This window comes from Pinus tabuliformis, chromosome X, assembly GCF_031772625.1.
Source record: "Pinus tabuliformis cultivar Carrire ecotype Pingquan chromosome X, CPIR1, whole genome shotgun sequence".
NCBI classification, from domain to species: Eukaryota; Viridiplantae; Streptophyta; class Pinopsida; order Pinales; family Pinaceae; genus Pinus; species Pinus tabuliformis.
The window spans coordinates 603,758,288-603,783,070 of NC_142308.1; the positions used below are offsets into that span (position 1 = coordinate 603,758,288).

General features: G+C 40.5%; 1 protein-coding gene and 1 pseudogene across 4 annotated transcripts in view; both read left to right on the forward strand.

Annotated features, from left to right (window-relative positions):
* The first annotated feature begins 1,866 nt into the window (after window positions 1-1,866).
* The window catches only part of LOC149141481 (mitogen-activated protein kinase kinase kinase YODA-like), a 193,663-nt gene continuing 170,746 nt past the window's right edge, over window positions 1,867-24,783 (forward strand). For all 4 annotated transcript variants that reach the window (XR_016264566.1, XR_016264565.1, XR_016264564.1 and 1 more), the window contains exons 1-2: window positions 1,867-2,566; window positions 2,706-2,793. Coding sequence is in view for 1 of the 4 variants with exons in the window: in XM_089448703.1 (XP_089304829.1) it covers window positions 1,911-2,566; window positions 2,706-2,793 (744 nt within the window). In the remaining 3 variants the exon portion in view is untranslated. The remainder of the gene's footprint in view (window positions 2,567-2,705; window positions 2,794-24,783) is intronic.
* Window positions 7,255-9,061, forward strand: LOC149141482 (eukaryotic translation initiation factor 5B-like; annotated as a pseudogene).

Consider the following 24,783-nt stretch of genomic DNA (forward strand, 5'->3'; position numbering starts at 1 on the left):
CTCAGCAAGTTTTATATGGAGGCCTTTGGTATTGGTCAACAACTACTCTTCCATATTGTCATTTTCCTACACCTGATTCTTTACCCTTAATTCTTTCTAGACTGATTTTGGATTCTTATCTGCCATCTCCTGTATTTCCTTTTGCTTGATTTTTACATACGCTTTTGTAATTCTACGACTTGCTTGTAGGCCTTGAGGCTTTCACTGGGCTTGTTCTTCTTGAAGTGTTTTCTAGCTTCTTTGTACTCTTCGTTAAACCAAGTGTTCACCCTGAATCTGTTTAATTCACTTTCTCTAACCCCTTAGGTTTGGAATGCTTGAGACACATTTGGATCAGTGAAACATGAATCTCCGATCACTTGTGATTAATCACGAGTCAAACTCTGCTCTTCCCTCAAACAATCCGATTTAACTTTGGGCGAGTCAAACTATAGTTGACCGAGTTTGATTTGCGACTCACCGAATAATTGCAATTTAGGCGACTGAGGCGATTTTCAACCCTCAAACTCGGCAAGCACGGGTTTTAACTTTTAGGGTTCCTGCATTTTTCGTTGCGTGCTTTAGTTAGGTTAAAAATTAAACACCGATTTGTAACTAACATCTCACTGCTCAGGCCCACAACTCATACGCCGAGAAGGTAATAGAGGCATGGTTTCAGTTTCAGTTTACTCCGCATCATAGAGTCGTAGTGTAATAGAGACATAGTGTGCAGTGTGCTCCAATGTAGCTTCAACATGTGCATGTGTGATCTGTCAGAGGTTTCAGTAGCAAACCATTATCGTATCATTTCAACAACGATCAAGAGATTTCAGTCAGTGCTTTTTCATTGATTAGTATGCAGTATTTTATAAAATTTTAGAAGCAGATGCTTCTGGTTCTATGTAGTCACTAGTTACGAGTCAGGATTCAGTACTTTGGATCATGTTTGAACTCATGAGTCATAACATATATCATGTACTTATTTATTCATGATATTTTGGACATCTATTGATATTATGCATTGTTTGGACATGGCTTTATTGAATATCAATGATTTTTTTTTTTTTTTTTGGTTTATTTTGTTGTTTTGGTTTGGTTGGCTTAATTCAATATAGGTGTATGTCTTTATTTATTGAAATCACCGATTTTTCCCTGATCCGATTAAAACTCTTCGCTCTTTTTCCTTGCCAATTTATTGCCGATTCCGAGTCTGGTAACATTGATTTGAATAGCCTTAATCAGCTTGTTACATTTATCCTTTACTTCTATTGTTGCATTTGTAAGGCTTGTCTATGTAGTGGTTTTCTCTATCTTCTTCTTGAATATCTCTGCTTTCTCTTTGGTGATTGCTATTGTTATTTGGGATGCTTCTGCTATGATTTTCTGCCTATTTCCTAAAATATCTATTTTCCATTTTAGCTCCACAAGTGGTCAATAAGCCAAAGTCATTTCTTTATGAAACTTCTGTCTTGTGAAGTTTGTGATTTTCTCTATTCTGTTAACTGGAAAAATAACATAATCCACTACACTTTGCCTGTTGTAATTAGAACATGTAGCTTCTCCAGAGTGCCTTCAGCATGCTAATTAGTGGTATTAGATTGTGGGCATTGCACATGGATAGAATTTCATCCCTAGATTGGATGAGTTCTTTGATTGCATGTGCTGTTGTTCTTCTCTGTTGGTTAATCAGAGCTGGTGCACAGTTTCTGTGAGGCTTGCCACCTGTAGGTTCATTGTCCTCCCATTGAAGTCACAAACCATTACTATGTCTAACATATTATTGAGCTCTGCTATATCATTAAGCAGGTGGTGGTACTGGTTTTTACTGTTTAAGCCAGAGAGAGAGAGAGAGAGAGAGTGCAATCAGAGGATGATCAGTGACATGGATACTAATCTATGTTTTCTTACTTTTCAGACCATCATTTATTGAGATGAACCATAAGTCACCGGAACAGTCAGCACAATCAGTTGGATTTGATCTAGGAAAGGAGAGAAAATCAATAAAAGAACTTAAGGGTGATCGGGGGGATGGTAATTATTTTAGGTTGAGTGGTGTGGCTAAAAGTGCTCCGACAACTGCCTTTTCAAGTCCTGCCCTCAGTCCACGAAGGTTGAGCAGTGGTGATGTTTTGCCTGTGAGAAATTTCAAGGCTGGTAATGGACAGGAGCTTGGAACTTGTTCATCAGTTCCATCATTGGGCCAAAATTGGATGGCTGAAATGATTGCACAACATTCGTCAGACAAAAGCCCGATTAGCCCAGATCCTTCACCACTCCAGAGTCCAAGGATAAAAAGTCCTGTTCAGAGATCAAGAATTCACACTGGAGCAATGTCTCCTCTGCAATCAAGGCTGGCTTTAGACTTCTCAACAGGATGGCATGATGATGTTAACAATGTACACCCATTGCCACTTCCTCCCAGCAATACTAGTCCTGTTGGTCCTCCTCCTTTATCGCCATCTTCTCCATCAGCAGTTGTCCAGCGTAGCAGTGGAAGAATTGAGACATCGGTCACCCCAGGTCGATGGCAAAAAGGAAAGCTTCTTGGTAGTGGCACATTTGGCACTGTCTATGTTGGTTTTAACAGGTGAGTTTGATTTCCTTGGCAAGAAGAGTCTGATGCATTTTTAGTTTCTTGATGATTAGAATGGAAAGAGTCATCAGTTTGAGACATGCATGCTGATCTTATAGTTACTGTTGTATGCTTTCATTGCAAAATGGTGCAGAGAAACTGGGGATATGTGCGCCATGAAAGAGGTCCCCCTGGTTCCTGATGATTCCAGATCTTCTGAGAGTATCAAGCAACTGGAACAGGTTTTTCCCACTTCATCCTGCAATATGTAAAAGCTAAAAAAAATATATATATATATATATATATATATATTCCCCTAGAAATTGGAATTTATATTAATGTCCACTAAAGACAAGACTAGGTCAAAGGAACTGAGGATTACGTCCATCCTATGAAGTCCAATAAACAACATGGGATGTACAAAAAAAACCCCCCTAAGACAACAGTAGTGAAAATAAGACCCCCATTCTAAACTAGAATGGTTGTCCTTGTAGGATGTGTATTTATTCTTATGCATACAGAAATGGATGTAGGCATGCAACTCTATAGAATGTATGTACTCAAATAAGCTAACCTTTTTTTGGCTTTCTTGAACTTTTCATGCACTGCAAAGAGTGTTATATCTGCTAGATGAATTTAAGGAAAATACAAAGTTATGGAGAATAATGAAAGTGACTGTCTCTTTATTCCTTTACTTGCTAAATTCTGTTTTGTTCTCTGGCCCATACAAATAGTATTCTAGACCACGGAATTTGTTTTGATAAAATATACACTTTTTCCTGTAGAAAAAATTTAAATAAAATGAATTCTCCTATGTTTTGCTTTGATTCATCTTTAAGTTCTCTTGAAGCAATTACACATGCAGTATATAGTTAACAGGCTAAAATAGTATTCTAGACCACGGAATTTGTTTTGATAAAATATACACTTTTCCTGTAGAAAAAAATTAAATAAAATGAATTCTCCTATGCTTTGCTCTCGATTCGCCTTTAAGTCCTCTTGAAGCAATTACACATGCAGTATATTGTTAACAGGCTAGAAAGATATTTTTCTCACATTATAAGTATACACATGTTTCAAATCTACTTAAGCCTCCATTTCCAAGAAACTGTGCAAGTGTTTTCTTTATAATCAAACATTTGAACATTGTATATTTTTGAAGTGTGAAATTTTAAATGCAGTTTCAATAGAAACAAGCAACAGAACCAAGTTTAACTTCTGCTACAACTTTATTTACAGCACTGAGTGGAGGATTAAGATTGTTATGGTCGTGCATAATAAGATACTGTAAAGACAGAAACAATACTATGCATTTCAAAATACATCAAAAGAAAGCTTAATGCCAGCGAAAAGAAACAGAATCTTCATAACAAAAAGGGCCGTTTATAAATATAAAGGGGAGAGATGGACCCACATGGTGACAGCTAACTTAAAGCCTAATCGAGGTTCCCTGTACTAGAATAGAGAGCCAATATACTCATGAATGCATCAACGAACATGCATAGGAAATTTTGAGGACCATTTCCCCTCACAATTCACTCTTATTTTTTCCATTTCATATGCAATTCTCCTTCATAATTGCAACAACCTCATCCATGATCATAATAAGTACAATTGTAATGTTCCCGAGAAATTAATCGCTCAAGAGACGAAGTAGCCTATCGATCCCTGTAGGCTATAGTCCTTGATAAAGGGGAAAACCCCAAAATACCCAATGTTTGGGCAAGTTTTGGGGCAGCTGGGCAAAGAAACCCAAAGTTGGGGTTTGGTGTGAATTTTACTCAATCAATTAAGGAGAGAATCCCCTCTAGGAAATTTATAAATACAAGAAGGTTGAATTCATTTGGATCATTATTGAATTGGATCATTAATCTCTGTTTTTCTTGTTATTCTTTCAGCCTAAAGGCTCTGAGGGTTTTAAAACCCCTTCTCTTCTATCAATTTCGGTGGTGAAAGATTCCACCCTAGTTGATAAACTTATTTCTCTTTTTTCTTTCTACTTCTATTCTAGCGAGCAGGGAAGAATTCTGTTTGAGTCTATCAAAGGCTTTCACATTCTTTTCTGAGACCTGAGAATTCACTTGAGGCAGCAGAAGGCTAATTCTGAAGAAGACCGAAACCATCCTGAGCAAGAAACATCAGTTCTGAGGTCACCGAAGTCTTTGAGGCCAGTAGAACAAACTTTCTGAGGCAGCCACAGATCTTCTGAGGCAAAATAGGTTGAATCTCTAAGGCTGGATCGCGCAGAGGATTGTTCATTTAATTGGCTCATGCTGAAGCTAAGTGCAAAGGGCTCCTTGAAGTAATCGCAGGAACCATCTGAACTATTCAAGGTCGGACTAGAGCCAGACCACCCTTCAGCTACTGTAATCTTCTTGTGGAAACACACAACTCAGGGAATGTTGATACAGTGTAGTTTTCCCTGAAGTCAATGTCATGTTCTGAGGTAGTGGCTCTGATAGAAGGGAGCGTTGACTCTATGTGATAGACAATGTGGATTATGCAGCGGATCGCACATGTAGCCAAAGACAGAATCCAACTTACGTGAGTAACAGGAGATCACTTCTGATGATAGAAGGCTGTGTGTAAATGAGTTCTCTGAGGCAGAAAATTGGGTATATGAGCAAGGCGTCCTGTGGTCGGTACTGCGGCCCACCGAAAACCTGCTTGTGAACACTTTGACAGCACTGAGTTTGGAATTCGTGCAGCACGAGTAATTACTGTCTCCACAAACAGTCTTGAGAAATTGTGCGAACCAAATCGGAGGCTAAATGTTTATGTCACCTTTTTCTCTCCTCCATGACCATCGGATGGTAACCTTGACTTGTAGCAAATCGGAATTATCGATGGAGGTTCTGATCTAAGTCTGTCATCTGATGGGGCATCTTACGAACTGTAAGAAAGGTTTAGAGAGCTCTGAAGATAGTGGCATATAGAGAAAGGAAATTTATCAGTCCTAGTTGGGGATGTTCTGGATAATGGTAGTAGGATAGTTTCCGAAGTTGTAGTTGGGATTTGCTTTGCACAATGTGGGACTCATTTGTATTGGAACTGTTGAATCTGGTTTGTATTGGCATTATTGGCCTGTTACAACATTGTGTTAAATGCTATTGTGGAATAGTGACATTGTGTTGGATGGTATTATACTGAATGAACTGTTGTCTCTTAATTGAGCAAAGAAATTCTGAAAACCTAGTTATCTGAAAATCCTATTACAAACTTTCCCTAGTATATTACAGTGGTATCAGAGCAGGCTCATTCTGCCAACTTGTGAGTGACTGGGCTGAAGTCACGGACCCAGGGTCTTCAGGAAAGGGTCAATGGAGAATGAACAGTATTGGGAAAAGTTATTGCAGCAGCACCAATCATCTCAACCTGCATGTTTTTAGGGGTCCTTCACATCATTAAGGTCAACTACTGCATATGAATCAAGTACACCTCTTAGAAGTAATCAGTCATTTGTAATGTTTCAATCTTCAACACCAAATTTTGGCCAAAGCACTCCTGCTTTTGAAAACAACTTGTTCTCTAGCAACACACCAGCGATGATGTGGCAGAGCAAGCCAGCAAGCCTTGTCCAATCACCTCCTTCCCTGTTCAATGGTCTTCAATCACCAAATCATGCCCAAACGCAGGGTGCATTTTCTTTTGGTAATTTTGGTCAGGCACAACGATCTGCTTCTGGTGGTTTCGGTGGCATATCAATTTTTGGGCAGGGCACCTTTGGGCAACCGACTTAGCAGAAGATAATTGCTGCCACACCCATGACTTCGGAGGCTGATGAAACACCTGAATTAAAGGGCACACAACAGAGCAAATATATGGAACAATTTTTTGGCTAGCTGCAAGAAAAACAAATCGAGTGATACTGATCATATGCCCAGGCCTGTAAAACAAAGTATAAGAAAAGCTGAAGCAAAGGCAAAAGCATGGACATGGCTGTATCCCCCTAAAAAGGAGGAAAATCCTAAAGAAGACACCATAGCTAGTGGTAACAGTGCTGAAGGTGAAAGAAGTCGGCTAAGTCTCAAGGAACAGGATGGACTTCTCAAGGAAGGGGATACCCTTTCTGATAGCAACGTCACTCAAATTTCAGATATGCAGAATATTGAAGGAAATAATGAAAGTATTCCTGGTATAAAGGAGGGTAAAGGCAGTAATGTCTGCAAGGACTCTCCAGACACCTCTTGCAGTGAATTGTTACTGTACAGCTCAATCTCAATAGTAGCAAGCACAAAGACATCAAATAGGGATACTGACAACTCCACCAAGAGTATTACAGGGTCTACTATGAAGCTGTCAGAGGAAGATCTATAGAATTCAGTGGGTATTGGTCGTGATATGGAGCCATATAATATTTTATCAGATGAAGAAATGGATGAACAACCTGATGACCAGCATGCGATTAATGGCAAGACAAAGGGTACTACTACTAATAGTATTGATGGCAGTATTGATGACAAGGATAAGGTTTTTAGGAGCAATATGGGCATTAAGTCAGACCTGGTTATTACAAAGTGCAAGCTAGGAGAGAATTGGACCAAGGTCACAATTAAGCCCGATTTAAGTAAATTTAATATGACCCATCAATGACGTCGTTTCCTTGATGAGGAAGAGTTGTGGATATCACTGGGTGCCTTGAGAAGACAGATAAGTTTGAGCAGAATGGACAACGATTGCATGTCATGACTTTTCAAGACTATATGGGCCTATACTTGCAAGATGATGTTGTTTCCTTGTTGAGGAAGAGAGTTGTGTCTATTGCTGGGTGTCTTGGGATGACATATAAGGTTGAGCTGAACAAACAGCGATTGCCTGTCAAGACTTTTCAAGACTATATTGGCCTATACTTGCAAGCAACTTCCAAATCAAAGCCAGAGCCTCTTCCAAGAATCTATGAAAAAGTAAGTGACAGATGGGAGGTTTGTGTGAGCTTAAGTGCTGGACAGTGTCAACAAGTAAGCTTTGTTAATGGAATAGCTAACATTAAAGGTGGTTCTCATGTGGATTTAGTAGCAAACCATGTGATGAACATTGTAAATAAGAAGAAAATGAATGCTGCAGTGAAAGCACATATGATCAAGAACCATTTATGGAACTTTGTCAATTCTTTAATTAACAGTCCTTCTCTTGACTCCCAAACAAAGGGGGCACTGACTACTCGCTAGAACAGCTTTGGTTCAAAATGTGAACCCTCTCAAGAATTATTGAAGAAAGTGGCAAAATGTGGATTGGTTGAGAACATATTGTCATGGGCAGATTTCAAACAAAGTAAGGGTCTCAAGAAAGTTGATGGAACCAAGAGACAAAGGCTGACTGGTATCACCAAGCATGATGATGCAATTGTTGCAGGTGGCAGGAATTCTGAGAAATGTACTCTAATTTTAACAGAGAGAGATTCAGCTAAGGCCCTTGCTATGGCAGGAATAGCTGTTGTTGGTGGTAACCACTATGGTGTGTTCCCTTTTAGAGGAAAGTTGCTGAATGTAAGGGAAGCTAGCCATAAATAGATCAGGGAAATGCTGAGATTCAAAATATCAAGCAAATCCTTGGTCTGCAGCATGAATTTGAGCATCGAATGAGTCAGATTATTACACAGCTCAAGGAACAAGGACTGAACTCTGAGCTGTACTACAGAAATAAAGAAGCCAGAAAATACGTTAGTATTGTGCCTACTAGTGCAACCAGTGGGGAAGGTGTGCTGGACCTTTTGTTGTTACTTATACAGTCGACACAAAAGATGATGGAGAAAAAACTCGTGCACATTAGTGAAGTTCAATATACTGTCCTAGAGGTGAAGGTGATTGAGGGATTGGGAACTACAATTGATGTTATACTCTTAAACAGTGTGCTTCATGAAGGAGACCAGATTGGGGTGTGTGGAATGCAGGGTCCCATTGTGACCACTATTCGTGCTTTATTGACTCCTCATCCAATGACAGAGATTTGAGTAAAGGGATCTTACCAACATCACAAGGAGTCGAGGGCTGCACAGGGGCTTGAGCAAAATATAGCAGGAACTCAGTTACATTTTGTAGGAACCAATTATGATGTGGAAGATCTCAAGGATGAAGCAATGCAAGATATGAAAAATGTAATATCTCGGATTGACAAGATTGGCAAGGGAGTTTGTGTGAAAGCTTGAACTCTGGGACCTTTGGAAGCTTTACTTGAGTTCTTGAAGAGTCCAGCCATAAACATCCCTGTCGGTGGGATCAACATGGGTCATGTGCGTAAAATAGATATCATGCGGTCTAGTGTGATGCTTGAAATAAATAAGAAAGAGTATGCTGCAATTTTGGCTTTTGATGTGAAAGTTACTCCAGAGGCTTGTGAGCTTGCCGATGACCTTGGTGTGAAGATTTTTATGGCCGACATAATTTATCATTTATTTGATCAGTTTAAAGCCTATGTTGACAACATTAAGAAGACAAGAAAAAGAAATCAACTGAGAAAGCAGTTTTCCCTTGTGTGTTGAAGATTGTGCCAAATCATTGTGAAAATTTCTGAATCTAACACATCAGAAACCCCTACTGCAATATCTGGTTTATTATCTCCTACTTGTTATTTACATTAGCAAGTTATTTAATCATATAAACACAATTGCAGCCTTCACAAATATACATATCAGCAACTGAAATAAACTGAGACAACACAAGGGACACCGTTATTTTTGGACAATTGTCCCCGGAAAAACCCAATGCGGGAAAACCGGTGCAACAGATACGAGGGTTTTACTATTATGTAGATTTCTGAATACAACTAGGGTGTCAGAAATGGCTTACCCTTTAGAGATTATCCTCGGCAATAGTACCTTTCTCCGGAGACAAATATTCTGGCTAATCAGCAACTAGATGATTGGCCCCACAGTGACTTCGATTGTTCCTTAGCTGGACAACAAAAGCTGCTCCAAGCTATCTTCTGGAACTACGTCACCCTCTAGGGACTGCGTCACCCTCCTACGGCTCCGCGTTAGCTGATTAGCTCCCAGTCTGCCCCACAAAAGTTCCTTAGTGCAGCCTTTTCAGCCTAGCGTCAACCCTGCAGCCCTCTGCGCTCCCTGCGTCAGCCTTTGCATCAACTTTATGGCCTTCTGTGTCTTTTGTGCTGGCCTCCCTAGCCTTTGCATTAGTCCTGGCTGCCTCTGCGTTAACCCTCCTTGGCTTTGCGGTGTCTCTTTGGCACTTTCATTGCCTTTCTGCTATGTATTCTCGGCGTCCTGCTGAACTGCCCCTCGCTGCAACAGATCACTTGCTCGATTTCCTCAGCAAACCTCGCCCTAGAAAATCAAACTGATTGATCGACTTGGTGTATCTCCAACTGATTCTCAAGCCTCTTCTTATACTTTTCTTGTTGACGATTCAACGGTCGAGATTAAGTCCCTAATCAACGGCTAAGATTAGAATTGGCTTGATCCTCGTTACTTAGAACTTTCTCACCCATATTATATTAATACACATTAATATTTTAATTTTCCTAAGTTTAGACTTAGGAACACATTAATTTTTTTAATTATTTTAATATCTCTTCATTCGAGTGGAATTTCTCCAAACGATTTCTGGGTCTTGGAGATCTCATGTCACCAAATTTCATGGCTAGAGCACATCCGATGCTACCCAAAATCAACACTCCCTCTTAGCAAGGAATGTGCTCTGGCAATGCTTCATCATAGAAGCATCACACTGATCTTACACATCGGTCCTCTGTGCTGCTTCTTGTACTGCTGCCCCACATCCATTGCACTGCTGCTTCCTATACTGCTGCCCATGACACTGCCACTGCCATTGTTACATCTGTACTGCAACTCTCTCTCAAAATGTTGCCTCATGCAGCCCATAACACTGCCATTATTAACTGCTGCACTGCAACTTAGTTATCGAGAAGTAAATCACTGACTTCACCAATCACTCACAACCTGGTCAGTCTGGAAGCCTTGTGATGCTGAAGCTACCTCTGCTGCCACTGTGCTGCTGTAACCTCTTATGTGCCTCTCACATTGCTTCAATCTCCACTGCGCTGCTATAGACTTTTGCACTCTAGCACTGCCTTGTCGCTCCATCACACCTTGCTCCACCCGACACCTGTCATCATGCTACTGTCGTTAAGGGCTCCCGTAGCCGTATGTGATCCAAGAGTTTGGGCACCTCAAGGATCTTGCCCCTGCTTGTAGTCCTTCTGACTACAACTCGATGTCACCCCACCTCTTCTCTAGAGGTGCATGAGCACTCATGGCACAATCGTTATCAGTCTCGACATCCTTCTCCACCTTTGCTAGAGTTGCCTTTGAATCAGAAGCTTCTCCCTTGCCTTTCTTCCTGGGGCACTGAGATGCATAATGTCCTAGCTCCCCACAGTTGAAGCACTTGACATTGGAGATGTCCTTTTTCTTCCTCTTCCCTTGCTGTCCCGCAGATGCTAGAGCCGCATCCTCCTCTTTCTTGATTCGACCTCCCTTGCCACTACTCCCCGCCTTGGTCATCCTCCTGATCTCTTCCTGGCAAAGAGCTGCCCACATCTCCTCCCAACCGGGAAGAGTAGCCCTGCCCAAAATACTTTGGACAAATGTCTCCCACTCCTTAGAGACTGCATTCAGGGTAGTCCTGACCATAAATTCTGGATTCGGTGTAGACCCCACAGAAGTAAGCTGGTCGCGAATCTCCTGCAACCTGAGAAGGAATGGATCTATCTTCTCTCCCTTCTGCATCTGATATGACCACAACTGATTCTCCAATAGCATCTTCCGCTGCACGAAAGAGCCCTGGTATAAGGTGGTCAGGGTGTCCCACATCTCCTTTGCCTTGTTCTTCTCAACAGTATGTGGTATGACATGATCTTTGACCCCGTTTAGGATCATGCACTTTTCCCTTTGCCATTGCATCCTCATACTTCTCGTTCTCAGCTGGGTCAACTGGGAAAGCCACTATTTTCAAGGCATAATCCTTGATGCGATGTTGATCCAGGACTGCTAGGATCCTGGCCTTCCAGATGACAAAGTTGGAAGCCCCGTCCAACCTGTCTTGATCCCTTAGTCCGTTCACTGCCATTTCAGCTCCTCTTCTGGACTCCCTCTGAGTCTCGACTCCCCTCTTGGAAATCTCCCTCTAAGTCTTGATTTCCCTTCTGGAAATCCTTTGGCCAACTGTTGAATCACTCCTCTCCAATCCTCCTTGCAACTGCAACTCGGATCTGGATTCCTTGGCTAGAAATCCGTCGAGGTAGTGACTCCCTCTACCTTGGTCCTGTCTCCTTAGACACTGTTCTGCTTCGACAGAAACAACGTCCCACCAGCTCCTCAAATCACAATTTTCCCATAGCTCCCCAAGCCCCGACAACTGAAGAAACTGAGCCTTTTAGGCTCTGCGCAATCCCGGCAAAGGCTGAATCTGCTCCTCCTGGCCACAACGTTGATCCTTCCTGGCTGAGAAAGATGATCGGGCACTGCGTAGGTTTGATCTGCCCCTCTCTGCCTCTGCGCTGACCCTCCTCCTAGCTCGAAATGATGATGTAAGCTCTGCGTCACTTCCTCTCTTGTTGTTTCCGCTCTGGAGCAACGCTGTCTCTCGGGACAACTGCTTTTGCTGCAAATTCTTCAGATTTCTCCTGTTGGCGTCTTTAGTTCTCCTATGATCTGTAATGCTTTGATACTATGTGAAAATTTTTGAATCTAACACATCAGAAACCCCTACTGCAATATCTGGTTTATTATCTCCTACTTGTTATTTACATTAACAAGTTATTTAATCATATAAACATCGAAATAAACACAATTGCAACCTTCACAAATATACAGATCAACAACTGAAATAAACTGAGACAACACAAGGGACACCGTTATTTTTGGACAATTGTACCCGAAAATACCCAATGCGGGAAAACTGGTGCAACAGATATGAGGGTTTTATTATTATGCAGATCTCTGAATACAACTAGGGTGCCAGAAATGGCTCACCCTTCAGAGATTATCCTCAACAGTAGTCCCTTTCTCCAGAGACAGATATTCCGGCTAATCAGCAACCGGATGATTGGCCCCACAGTAACTTCGATTGTTCCTTAGCTGGATAGTGAAAGCTGCTCCAAACTATTTTCTGGAACTGCGTCACCCTCATACGGCTTTGCGTCAGCTGATCATCTCCCAGTTTGCCACACAGAAGTTCCTCAGTGCTATCTCTTCAGCCCAGCATCAACATTGGAGCCCTCTGCGCTGCCTGCGTCAGCTTTACGACCTTCTGCGTCTTCTGCGCTAGCCTCTTTAGCCTTTGCGTTAGTCCTAGCTGCCTCTGCATCAACCCTCCTTGGCTCTGCGCTCTCTCTGGCACTTTCACTGCTTCTCTGCTATGTATTCTCGGCCTCCTGCCAAACTGCCCCCCGCTACAACAGATCACTTGCTCGATTTCCTCACCAAACCTTGCCCCAAAAAATCGAACTGAGTGATCGACTTGGTGTATCTCCATCTGACTCACAAGCCTCCTCTTATACTTTTCCTATTGACAATTCAATGACTGAGATTAAGTCCCTAATCAACGGCTAAGATTAGAACTGCCTTGATCCTCGTTACTTAGAACTTTCCCACCCATATTATATTAATACACATTAATATTTTAATTTTCCTAAGTTTAGACTTAGGAACTCATTAAAAATATTAATTATTTTAATATCTCTTCATCCGGTGGAATTTTTCCAAACGATTTCTAGGTCTTGGAGATCTTATGTGCCTTGGCCTCTCCACCAAATTTCATGGCTAGAGCACATCCGATGCTACCCAAAACCAACAAGCATCTTGTTAGTGAAGGAAAGGCAAAGGATGTTGATAAAAAGAGGGTTGCAGTGACAAAGGAACGTGAATTACAAGAAGTTATCAAAATGGCTGAATATCTACTTGATTTGACTTTGAATATCAAGGAAGGAGGACAAATTGGACAGCAACAGAACTTGTCATTGCTTGAGGACAAGCAATCTTGGGAAGGGGGGACTGTAATGTTCCCGAGAAATTAATCGCTCAAGAGACGAAGTAGCCTATTGATCTTTGTAGACTATAGTCCTTGATAAAGGGGAAAACCGCAAAATACCCAATGTTTGGGCAAGTTTTGGGCCAAATGAGCAAAGAAACCCAAAGTTGGGGTTTGGTGTGAATTTTACTCAATCAATTAAGGAGAGAATCCCCTCTAGGAAATCTATAAATACAAGGGGGTTGAATTCATTTGGATCATCATAGGATTGGATCATTTATATCTGTTTTTCTTGATCCTAAGGCTGTGAGGATTTTAAGACCCCTTCTCTCCTATCAATTTCTGTGGTGAATTATTCCACCCTAGTTGATATACTTATTTTCTCTTTTTTCTTTCGACTTATGTTTTGGCAAGCAGGGAAGAATTCTGTCTGAATCTATCAAAGGTTTTCACATTTTTGAATCTTTTCTGAGGCTAGAGAATTCGATTAAGGCAATTGAAGGTTAGTTCTGAAGAAGGCTGAAAGCATCCTAAGCAAGAAATGTCAGTTCTGAGGTCACCGAAGTCTCTAAGGCCAGTAGAATGAACTTTCTAAGGCGACCACAGATCTTCTAAGGCAAAATAGGTCAAATCTCTAACGCTGGATCACGTAGAGGATTGCTCATTTAATTGGCTCATCCTGAAGCTAAGTATGAAGGGTTCCTTGAAACAATCGTAGGAAGCGTCTGAACAATTCAATGTCGGACTAGAGCCAGACCACCCTTCATCTACTGTAGTGTTCTTGTGGTAGCACACAACTCAGGCAATTTTGATGTAGTGTAGTTTCCCTGAAGTCAACGGCACGTTCTGAATCAATGGATCGATAGAAGTGAGCGTTGACTTTGTGACAGACAATGTGGATTAACCAACGGACTGCACATGTAGCCAAAGACCAAATCCGACTTACATGAGTAACGAGAGATCACTCGCAATGATAGATTTTGCGTGTAAACGAGTTCTTTGAGGCAAAAAATTGGGTATGTGCGCAAGGCGTCTTGTGGCTGGTACTGCGGTGCACCTAGAACCTGCTCGCAGACACTCTGACAACACCAAGTTTGGGATTTGTGCAGCACGAGTAATTGTTGTCTCGACAAACAGGTCTGAGAAATTATGTGAACCAAATCGGACGCTGAATCTTTACATCACCTTTTTCTCTACTCCATGATCGTCGGATGGTAACCCTGACCTATAGCAAATCAGAATTATTGATGGAGGTTCTGATCTAAGTCTGTCATCTGTTGGGACAACTTACGAACCATAAAAAGGGTTTAGAGAGCTCTGAAGATAGCAGCATACAGAGAAAGGAAATTTATCAGCCCTAGTTGGGTATGTTCTGGATAGTGGTAGTAGAATAGTTTCCAAAGTTGTAGATGGGATTTGATTTGCACAATATTTTAAGCTTGTGAAACTCATTTGTATTGGAACTGTTGAACCTGGGTTGTATTGGCATTATTGGACTGTTACAACATTGTTTTGAATTCTATTGTGGAATAGTGACCATGTGTTGGATGGTATTGTACTGAATGAACTGTTGTCTCTTAATTGAGCAAAGAAATTCTGAAACCCTAGTTATCTGAAAATCCTAGTACAAAATTGCCCTAGTATATTACAGCAATTCTATGGTAAATCAGGCCATTCAGCATATTTCTGTAAAATTTCCTTCTTGTACATTAGCCATAATACATGTTTACTACCATGACTTAGTCTTAACACCTGTTTTCGAAAAACCTTGTCTCAGTTTCCAAAGTTCAGCATCTGGTTTCAATGAACTTGTCTCAAGGTATGCATGCTATGAGCATACTGACTTGGTCATATGAATATATTATGGTTACCTTTACCTTTTCAATTAAAAGAGATAAATGATTGTATTTAAATTGCATCATCATGAGCGTTAGTTCTGGCCTAAGAATTGGTGATTGTAAGCATGTACTGGCACTGCCTTTATATTATGCAAATCTCAAAATTATGAAGGCATTGTTTGGGATGAATAACTCCTAATGGGACTTACTCGATAAATGTATTTATAGATATTACGTTATACTAGGACGTAAAGAGTGGTAACAGCAACAATGTCAATTATGCGATATTCTTCATTGTCTTCCACTACAAGTACAAGTGATGCTAAATAATCCAAGTCTGTGGAGACTGAGATTAATGAGCCAGTATGATGCACCATGGGTGACTTTTGCCCCATAGATAATTACAATGAATGTCAGATGGTGATGAGCATGTTTGATGTGTGCCACATGGCAAGTTTCGTGTTAGACATGTTTTATCTCCTCTTTCAAAATACCAAAGTATGATATATGTGACAACTTTGTCCAATTAGAGTCTGTGGAGGTTGCATTGCATGCTAACAGCTCTTCTTCTATCTATGTATGTAAAACAGTGTTTCTCAATGCAGGGAGATTGGCCTATTACAAAGATCCCATCAAGCCATTGTGCAAGATATTTTTAATCACTGTTATGCACATAATCTTATTTGATTTTGTTGCTAGTCTCTTGTTCCTAAGATTTGTAATTCATTTTCGAACGAGTTCATGGGTACTGCTCTAAAAACTATGTGGATTATAATTTGTCTTTTGATTGGTTGCTAATATTTCTGGGCATTGAAGGCCATTAATGATCATCTGACATAAGAAAAGTAATCCAATATAGCTTTGGAGGAATCCACCCAACACGAGATACTTTCCTTTTGGAAAAGCAAGCACTCATTTGTTGGCATACTCGTCAGTACATTTTGAATATACATATACTTATTACTACTGGGCACCATATGTTGAAGATTCATGAGATTATCGTGCAGCTTTAAGCCACTTCTGTCTAAATCACGGAAATCAGACTCTGGTCTGAAATTTGAATTTGCAATAAGTTGCATCGAGATTTTGGTTTGCAGACCCATGCATCATTTTAAAACTAGATCACATAAACATGCAGACCTTAAAGAATGCACATGAAGCCTTAGCAGCTATGTGTGAGTGCTGCCCTTATGGGAGATATAAGTCACATATCTATGGGGTGTATCTTTGGTATACAAAGCAAGCTCTAGTAAAGAAACTTGAGATCCAAATGCAAGATCATCTGCTAGGAGACTATAAAAGAAATGGACAATTTGTTAATTTTAGATGACAACGGTCTGTTCTATGCTTGCACAATTACTTCAATGTAATTTTATTATTCCAATGTCAATTCCACTTTAATTTCCAATAGCAATCACATAAACGATTAATTCACATTGACAGTAACTGTAGATAGAACATAAACAATAAATGCAGAAGACAAGTCAAGACAAGAGAACACCAATATTTGGCTAAAGCTAGGAAAAAACCCCAAGATGGGGAAAACCCTTAATCAATCCTTCTTATTATCAAATATCAAATGTTCAGAAGAGAGAGAATGTCCAATAGAGTACAATGATGAAAGTCAAAGTCAATGTGACTTGACTTTTGCAAATTACCCAAACCAATATAAATCTGATCAGCTTGATGAAGTTCTGCAATTCTGAAAAGTCAACAGTAGTCAACTTGCCCTAACCAGTCAACAGTCAATAGTCAACACAGCAGTCAAACTTCTCTTTCTTGAGCTCGGTCAAAGTCAGTCAAACTCGGCCTTCCTTGGTGGTCAAACAGTAGCAAAAACAGTCAACAAAATGGCAGTCAAACCCAGTCAAATGATGAAGTCAACCTGTGGTCAAAACAGTCCTGCAACTCTGCGGTCAACCCTGGTCAAACAGCTCCTCTTGCCTTGGTTTTGTGCCAGATAATGTGGCCTGCTAGGACAGGTCTTCTCCTGGTCAAACCATAGTAGAACAGCCCTTCAGAAGTCCAAAAGTCAACACTGGTCAAAGTCTCCTTAAACAAAAAGTCAACGTAGGTCAAAACAGCTCCAAGAACTTGCACATGTGAAGAAGAATAGGCTGCCTCAGACTTGTATGGACCAATTAATGAAGGAGAGAAAATAAATGTTGTGTGATGAATGTGTCAAATGAGGTTGAGGGTCTCCTTTATTTATATGTGTTGGAGGGGGACCAATTTGTTGAATTTGACCCCAATCCGACCTTGACCAAATGTGCTTTTGTGGGCTTCACATCAAAAACCTATTTCTCCTTATCCTAATTCAGTGCTTCCAGGGTCGATTTTGGTCCTCTCGAAATGAGGAATTTTATCCAAACATCATCTTTAGGTCAATGAGCTGCCCACAGTGGAATTTGGCCATAGTTGCACATTTTAACACTCCCTCTCAACTAGGGAGAATTCCACTTGCCAATATCCATCCATCGTCATGCCATCATGTACTTTCTCTGCATCTCGTCTTGTCTTTGCTAAAGATTGATATATATAATAAGAAGGATCAATCGAGAGTGAGTCACAAGACATTACCACTCTCTTTCCATTGACAAAAGTCAGTCAACAAAATTAGGGGTAGAACCTCGATCGCACTTGATGTTGGACATCATGCATCTTAGACGTAGGGAGTATGACAGTGCACAATGTGTCCATCTGTAGTGATATGGTCCCTAACCACTTTTCCCAACTCATTGGCTAAATGAGAGGTACTTCCCAAGAGTCATAAGTTGCAAGGGTAGGATGTATGCTGGGGCATTTGCAGGAGGAGGTGAACCACTCATCTTGCTCATATGCCATAGGAGAAGATAAACCACTCATCCTATGCGTATGTCATCAACCATAGGGGAAGGTGAACCACTCACCCTGTGCTCAAATACTATTGTCAACAGGGAAAGATGGATCACTCACCTTGTGCTCAGTCATACTGTGGTATATACTTCACAAGGGAAGCTGAACCACTCACCCTATGCTCATATAGCTCCAAGAAGTACCACAGGACCCCCAGGAGCTCCCAAAGCTCAATGTCCAACTCAAGCGGGACCCTTATGGGAGGGTCTTTCCATGACTCCAAGTCTCTTTCGGAAGGCTAAGAACTTGGCCTTCCCAAAGGGCTTCGTGAGGATGTCAACAACATGTTCATCAATCTTGATGTGTTGGAGCCTTATTGCTCCCCGTTGTACCATATCCTAGATAAAGTGGTACCTGATATCAATATGCTTGGAGCGGTCGTGGAACACGAGATTCTATGAAAGGTGAATCCCACTTTGGTTATCGTAATAAATAACGGTGGTATCCAACACATGCTCAAATAACTCACTAAAGAGCTTCCTCAACCAAATAGCTTCACAACAAGCCATATTAGCTGCAATATATTTGGCCTCAATGGTGCTTAGAGCAACCGATTTTTGCTTCCTGCTCATCCAAGAAATTGAAGTAGATCCCAAAGAGAAGCAACATCCTGACATGCTTTTTCTATCCACCACATTGCTAGCCCAGTCAACATCAGAATATGCATGTAGTCTCAGATTCCTGACAGTGTACCTCAGACCATAGTTGATAGTGCCATGAAGATATCTTAAGAGGTTCTTAGCAGCAATCCAATGTATATGATGAGGCTCAACCATAAGTTGACTCAAAGTATTTACAACGAAGCATATGTCTGTTGGGAGTTTACCAAGAACATTAGGGCCCCCACAAGTTGTCTATATTCAGAAGGATTTTCCAATTTGGGACAAGCAACACTTCGACGTAGCTTCTTGAAGTTTAGTTCCATCGCAGTAGACACAGACTTGCATTCCACAATCCCACATATTCCTAAGAGCTTCACAATGTATTTTCCTTGAGAAAGGAAAATCTTGCCTAGCTTTTGGCAGACCTCCAAGCCTAGGGAGTAATGCATCGGTCCTAGGTCTTTCATCTCGAATTCAAAAGTCAATTCCCTCATGCATTGATAAATGAGAGGGTCTGCACCAGTCTGAAATAGATCATCGTCATGCAAGACCAAAATAAGTGGCATGTCCCTTTCAACCTTAAAGTATAGGTTTGGATCAACATAGCTCCTTGAAAATCCCAACTTCATAAGCTAGCTATAAATCCTCTCATACCGAGCCGCAGGGGCTTGGTTTAACCCATAGAGGGCTTTCTTCAACCTGCATATATTTGTCCTTCGATCTTGTACTTCAAACCCCTGAGGTTGTTCCAAGTAGACTTCCTCCTTAAGTGAGCCATGCAAGAAAGCAACCTTGACGTCCATTTGATGTAGGCTCCACCCTTGATTGGCAACTAGAGCAATTATGGATCGGATAGTTGTGTATCGAGCAACTGGTGCAAATATTTCATCATAGTTAATTCATTCATTTTGAGAGAAACCACGAGCCACGAACCTTGCCTTATATTTTTTAGTACTTCCATCAACTCCATGTTTAATTTTGAAGATCCATTTTGAAGTGACCACGAACTTGTCCTTGGGTCTAGGCACCACTTCCCAGACATCATTCTTCATGATCAATTCATATTCCTCAGACATAACATCTTTCCATACCTGGTGCTCTATGACTTCTTCGAAGGTGCAAGGTTTAGTTTGAATAATAGTACTCATGGCAGCCAAGTATCCTTGATACCGATTGGGCTTCTTACTTTCTTGAAACTTACCTGTTGGAGCAAAATGTTTTTCTGCATCTTCAAGTGTATCTTTGAGCCATAGTGGTCTTTTCTTTGATTTAGAGGGTTCACAAGGAGGTGGATCAAGAGAATCCATCGAACCATCAACATCGGGCATTGGTTTGTCCATCGAAGATTCTTCTTGTTTTTCAGCGGCATCATCCTCCTTCCTTGAGATGGGGAGATCTTTGGCTTTCCTGAGGGCAATGTCTTCATCAAAGGTAACATCTCTACTTCTACCTCTCTTTGACCAAGTACATAAATTCTATATGCCTTTGAATTTTCATTGTATCCAACGAATACACCTTTCTTCCCGAAGTCTTCCCATTTGTTCCTTTTCTCTTTAGGCACATGAAAATACATGGAACAAGCAAAGATTCTAAAATGAGAAACATCAGGTTTCTTACCAGTGAAAACTTCTCCAGTTGTCTTGAAATCCAAAGCTTGATGACGACTTCTATTTTGAGCATATACATCAGCGTTAGCAGCTTCTTCCCCACAAGAATTTCAGTAGACCTTGATCATAGATCATGGCATGGGTGGCTTCCATAATGGTTCAATTCTTTCTTTCAACAACACCATTCTGCTTTGGAGTGTATGGAACAATTGTCTTCCTCTTAATGCCAACCTATCTGCAAAACTCATTGAATTCATTAGATTCATATTTGGCTCCATTGTCAGTCCTCAACGTCTTGATCTTCTTTCCTGTTTGATTCTCCACCAACCCTTTGAAAGAGCGGAACCACTTGAACACATCATCCTTCCTCTTCAAGAAATAAATACATGTCTTGTGTGAGAAGCCATCCACAAAAATTGCATATTATGAGTATCCTCCTAATGAAGTTACAGGCAAGACACCAAACAAGTCAAAATGGATCAATTGAAGAATATCAGTTGTCTTGCTTTCACTAGAAGGGAATGGTCTCTTTGTATGTTTCCCAATTGCACAACTCTGACAAACTCCTTCATGGTTCATATGAAGTTCAGGCATCCCTGTGACCATCTTCCTTACCCTGGTCCCTAGGTAAGGCTTTGTAATGTAAGTGGGCAAATCTCCGGTGCCATAGCTCACATTGAATAGAGGTATCACTTGCCAATGCTCCCAAAGGAATTCCACCAACTTGATAAAGACCATCAACCCTAAACCCAAGAGTAAAAGCATCTTTGAAGTTTCTATGCCATACATGTAGCTTTCCATCAATGAAGGCTACCTTGAAGCCTTGTCTTCCATCATAGAAATAGACACCAAGTTCTTCTTCAAGTCAGGGACATACAAGACTTCTTGAAGATGTATGGTTTGACCATAGTTCAAACTTCAAGTGAAGAGTGACAATTCCTATCCCTTTTACGGGGTAAGTGGCATTATCTCCAAGAATAATCTTTAGATTAGTTTTCCTCTCAACTAAATTTGAGAGGGCCTCCTTATATCCAGTGAAATGCCTTGAGGCTCCACTATCAATTAACCAATGATCCAAAGTATCTAGAGGAGAGGTAGTAGATAGAGCATAAAATAAATATAATTCATCTTGTTTTTCTACAACATTATTTTCATCATACCTGGGATTAATCGTCTTCTTGGGAGGTCAATTATTTCCTTCTCGGGCAGTGGGAGCATTCCTTTTTCCTTTATTGTTATACCTGTTGTTTCTTTGATTGTTATTGCTTTTGTAATTGTTGTTGTTGTTGTCATCCCTTGGAGGATTTTTCTTGTGAGGACACTCTCTAGCATAGTGGCCGAACTTGTTGCAATTGTAGCATCTTCCTTTGCCTCTTCCTTTGAATCCCTTCTTAGATCCTTGACCCTGTCTCTTTGAATCATTCTTCCTTTTAGCATGTGTAGAGAAAGCAGTAGGTTCATTTCCATTGGAGGACTTATCTCTCTCCATCATCCTTGTTTCCTCTTGAGTGCATCTAGCCAATAGCTCATCAAAACCAGGTATCTTGTCATTATTGAGAATGGTGGTGACAAATGTATCCCATGGTCTTGAAAGACCTCCAAGAGCAATGAGAGTGAGTTCCTTGTCAGCAGTAACTTCTCCAATAGATAGAAGGTCATTCTTGACTTGAGTTATTCTCATAAAATAGGATTGAATAGACTCCCCTTTATCCATCTTGATATCCTTCAACTTGTTTTTGAGAAAGAGGATTTGATTTGCATTGTTCACTTTGAACATCCCAACCAACTTATCATACATTTCCTTAGAAGTTTCCAAATCAGAAATATAGGAAACCAAATGCTTTTGAATGGAGTCAATTAAAATTTTCTTAGCTTTGACCTCACCTTTTCTATACTTTGTTCTAGCAGCAGCAGATGCATTTGAAGGAGGCTCGACCACTTTCTCTTGCACATTGTCCAATACTTCATGTTCCTCCAAGGTCAAATCAAGAGTCATCTTTCAGGCATGATAATCTGACTTGTCATTGAGCTTATCCTAAATCTTGAAATATGAAGTAGCAGCCATGGAGACTAGTCCTTGTCAACAAATATCTTAATGATTGCTTGTTCTCTTTCTTGGGCTTGTCCTCACCTCAACTCTGAAACCATGTTAATTTTAGATAATAATGGTATGTTCTATGCTTGCAACAATTATTTCAATGTACTTTTTTAGCCCAATGTTAATCCCACTTTTATTTCTAATAGCAATGACATACACCATTAATTCACATTGACATTAACTGTAGATAGAAAAATAATAAATGCAAAAGACAAGTCAAGACAAGAGAACACCAATATTTGGCTAAAGCCACGACAAAACCTCAAGATGGGGAAAACCCTTAATCAATCCTTCTTATTATCAAATATCAAATGTTCAGTAGAGAGAGAATGTCCAATAGAGTACAATGATGAAAGTCAAAGTCAATGTGACTTGACTTTTGCAAATTACCCAAACCAATATAAATCTGATCAACTTGATGAAGTTCTACAATTCTGGAAAGTCAACTTGCCCTAACCAGTCAACAGTCAACGATCAACACAGTGGTCAAACTTCCCTTTCGTGAGCTTGATCAAAGTCAGTCAAACTTCGCCTTCCTTGGTGGTCAACAACAACAAAAATGGACAATGAAATGGCGGTTAAACCCAATCAAATGATGAAGTCAACTTGTGGTCAAAACAGTCCTGCAACTCTGCGGTCAACCCTAGCATAACAACTCCTCTTGCCTTGGTTTTGTGCCAGATAATGTGGCCTACTAGGATAGGTCTTCTCTTGGTCAAAGCACAGTCAAACATCCCCTCAAAAGTCCAAAAGTCAACACTGGTCAAAGACTCCTTAAACAGAAAGTCAACGTAGGTCAAAATAGCTCCAAGAACTCTCTCGTGCGAGGAAGAATAGGCTGCCTCAGACTTCTACGAACCAATTAATGGAGAGAGAATAAATGTTGTGTGATGAATGTGTCAAATGAGGTTGAGGGTCTCCTTTATTTATATGCGTTGGAGGGGGATCAATTTTGTCCAATTTGACCCCAAGCCGACCTTGACCAAATGTGCCTTTGTGGGCTTGACATCAAAAACATATTTCTCCTTATCTGAATTCAATGCTTCCAGGGTCGATTTTGGTCCTCTCGAAAAGAGGAATTTTGTCCAAACATCATCTTAGGTCAATGCGCTGCCCAAAGTGGAATTTGGCCTTAGTTGCACATTTTAACACAATTCTATCCTTCATGCTCAGATAACTGAGAATACATGTTAAGCAATGTCAATTGCCAAAATGTGATGAAATATAGTGTTGCCCCTTCAGGGTAACACCCTTAAGACACACTCTTACATGGGTGATGTTGCTGCTTGAAGGAGCTCCTTGCTCACAGTTGTTGCTCATTCATCTTGATTGCTCTTTCAACTTCTCATACACATGCCTATGCTGGCTCAACCATTATACATCAGATGTTTTTCTCACTTCAGTGGTAGATGCAGTCAGGTTCCTATACAAATTGTTGATGATGTACACAAATGAATTGGATGGTGTTGTGAGTTATAGTGGGTGGTGACAGTGATGTTTACTAAAGTAGGAGTTACCAACATTTCATGATGTATAATTTATTGGTTTGTCTCATCTTATTGTGATGGACATAGTTTACCTGTAGAAGTGTGTCATCTCCTGTGGTCAGGTTGTACTATTGGTTGATTAGCTTAGGTAGTGCTCTATATCCCTTCCACACATAACACCCTCCACCTTATTCCCTTGACCACCATTCCAGTCATGAAAAAGAAGCTACCCCCCCTTCATGCGTCACTTCTCAAAGTCCATTAAAAGGTCTATATGAAAGTGAAAGCATGAAAGCATATGAAATCCTTATTGAATAAAGAGAAGTCCATGGTTTTCTATAGAATATCTAAAAGGGCAAAGAGGTCAAGAGCAATGCTAAATTAAAAAATGAAGTTTAAGTCAATGCCACATCAGTATGAGGCTATCACCTAGCCCCTGGCTTGTCTAAAGAATGTCTACATAAAATGGATGTGTTTGATGAATTGAACACTTAAATAAATGAGAAAAGGAGGTAATTAAATAATGCCAAGGAATGGCAACTCAATGCTCCAAGCTCCCTGTTAAAAGGCTATTGAAAAAAAAGTCCTAGTTCTTCGAAAGATGGACAAGGAAAACATGAAAGACTAACGCATTGGTTGACCTTGATGGTCATGCCATGAAGGACCCCCCTTCCATTCACCATCCATAATTATTCACCATATGAATCGCCTTTGTTTAAACCATGAGAAACACAAATTGCCCTAAGACTTGGTCACATG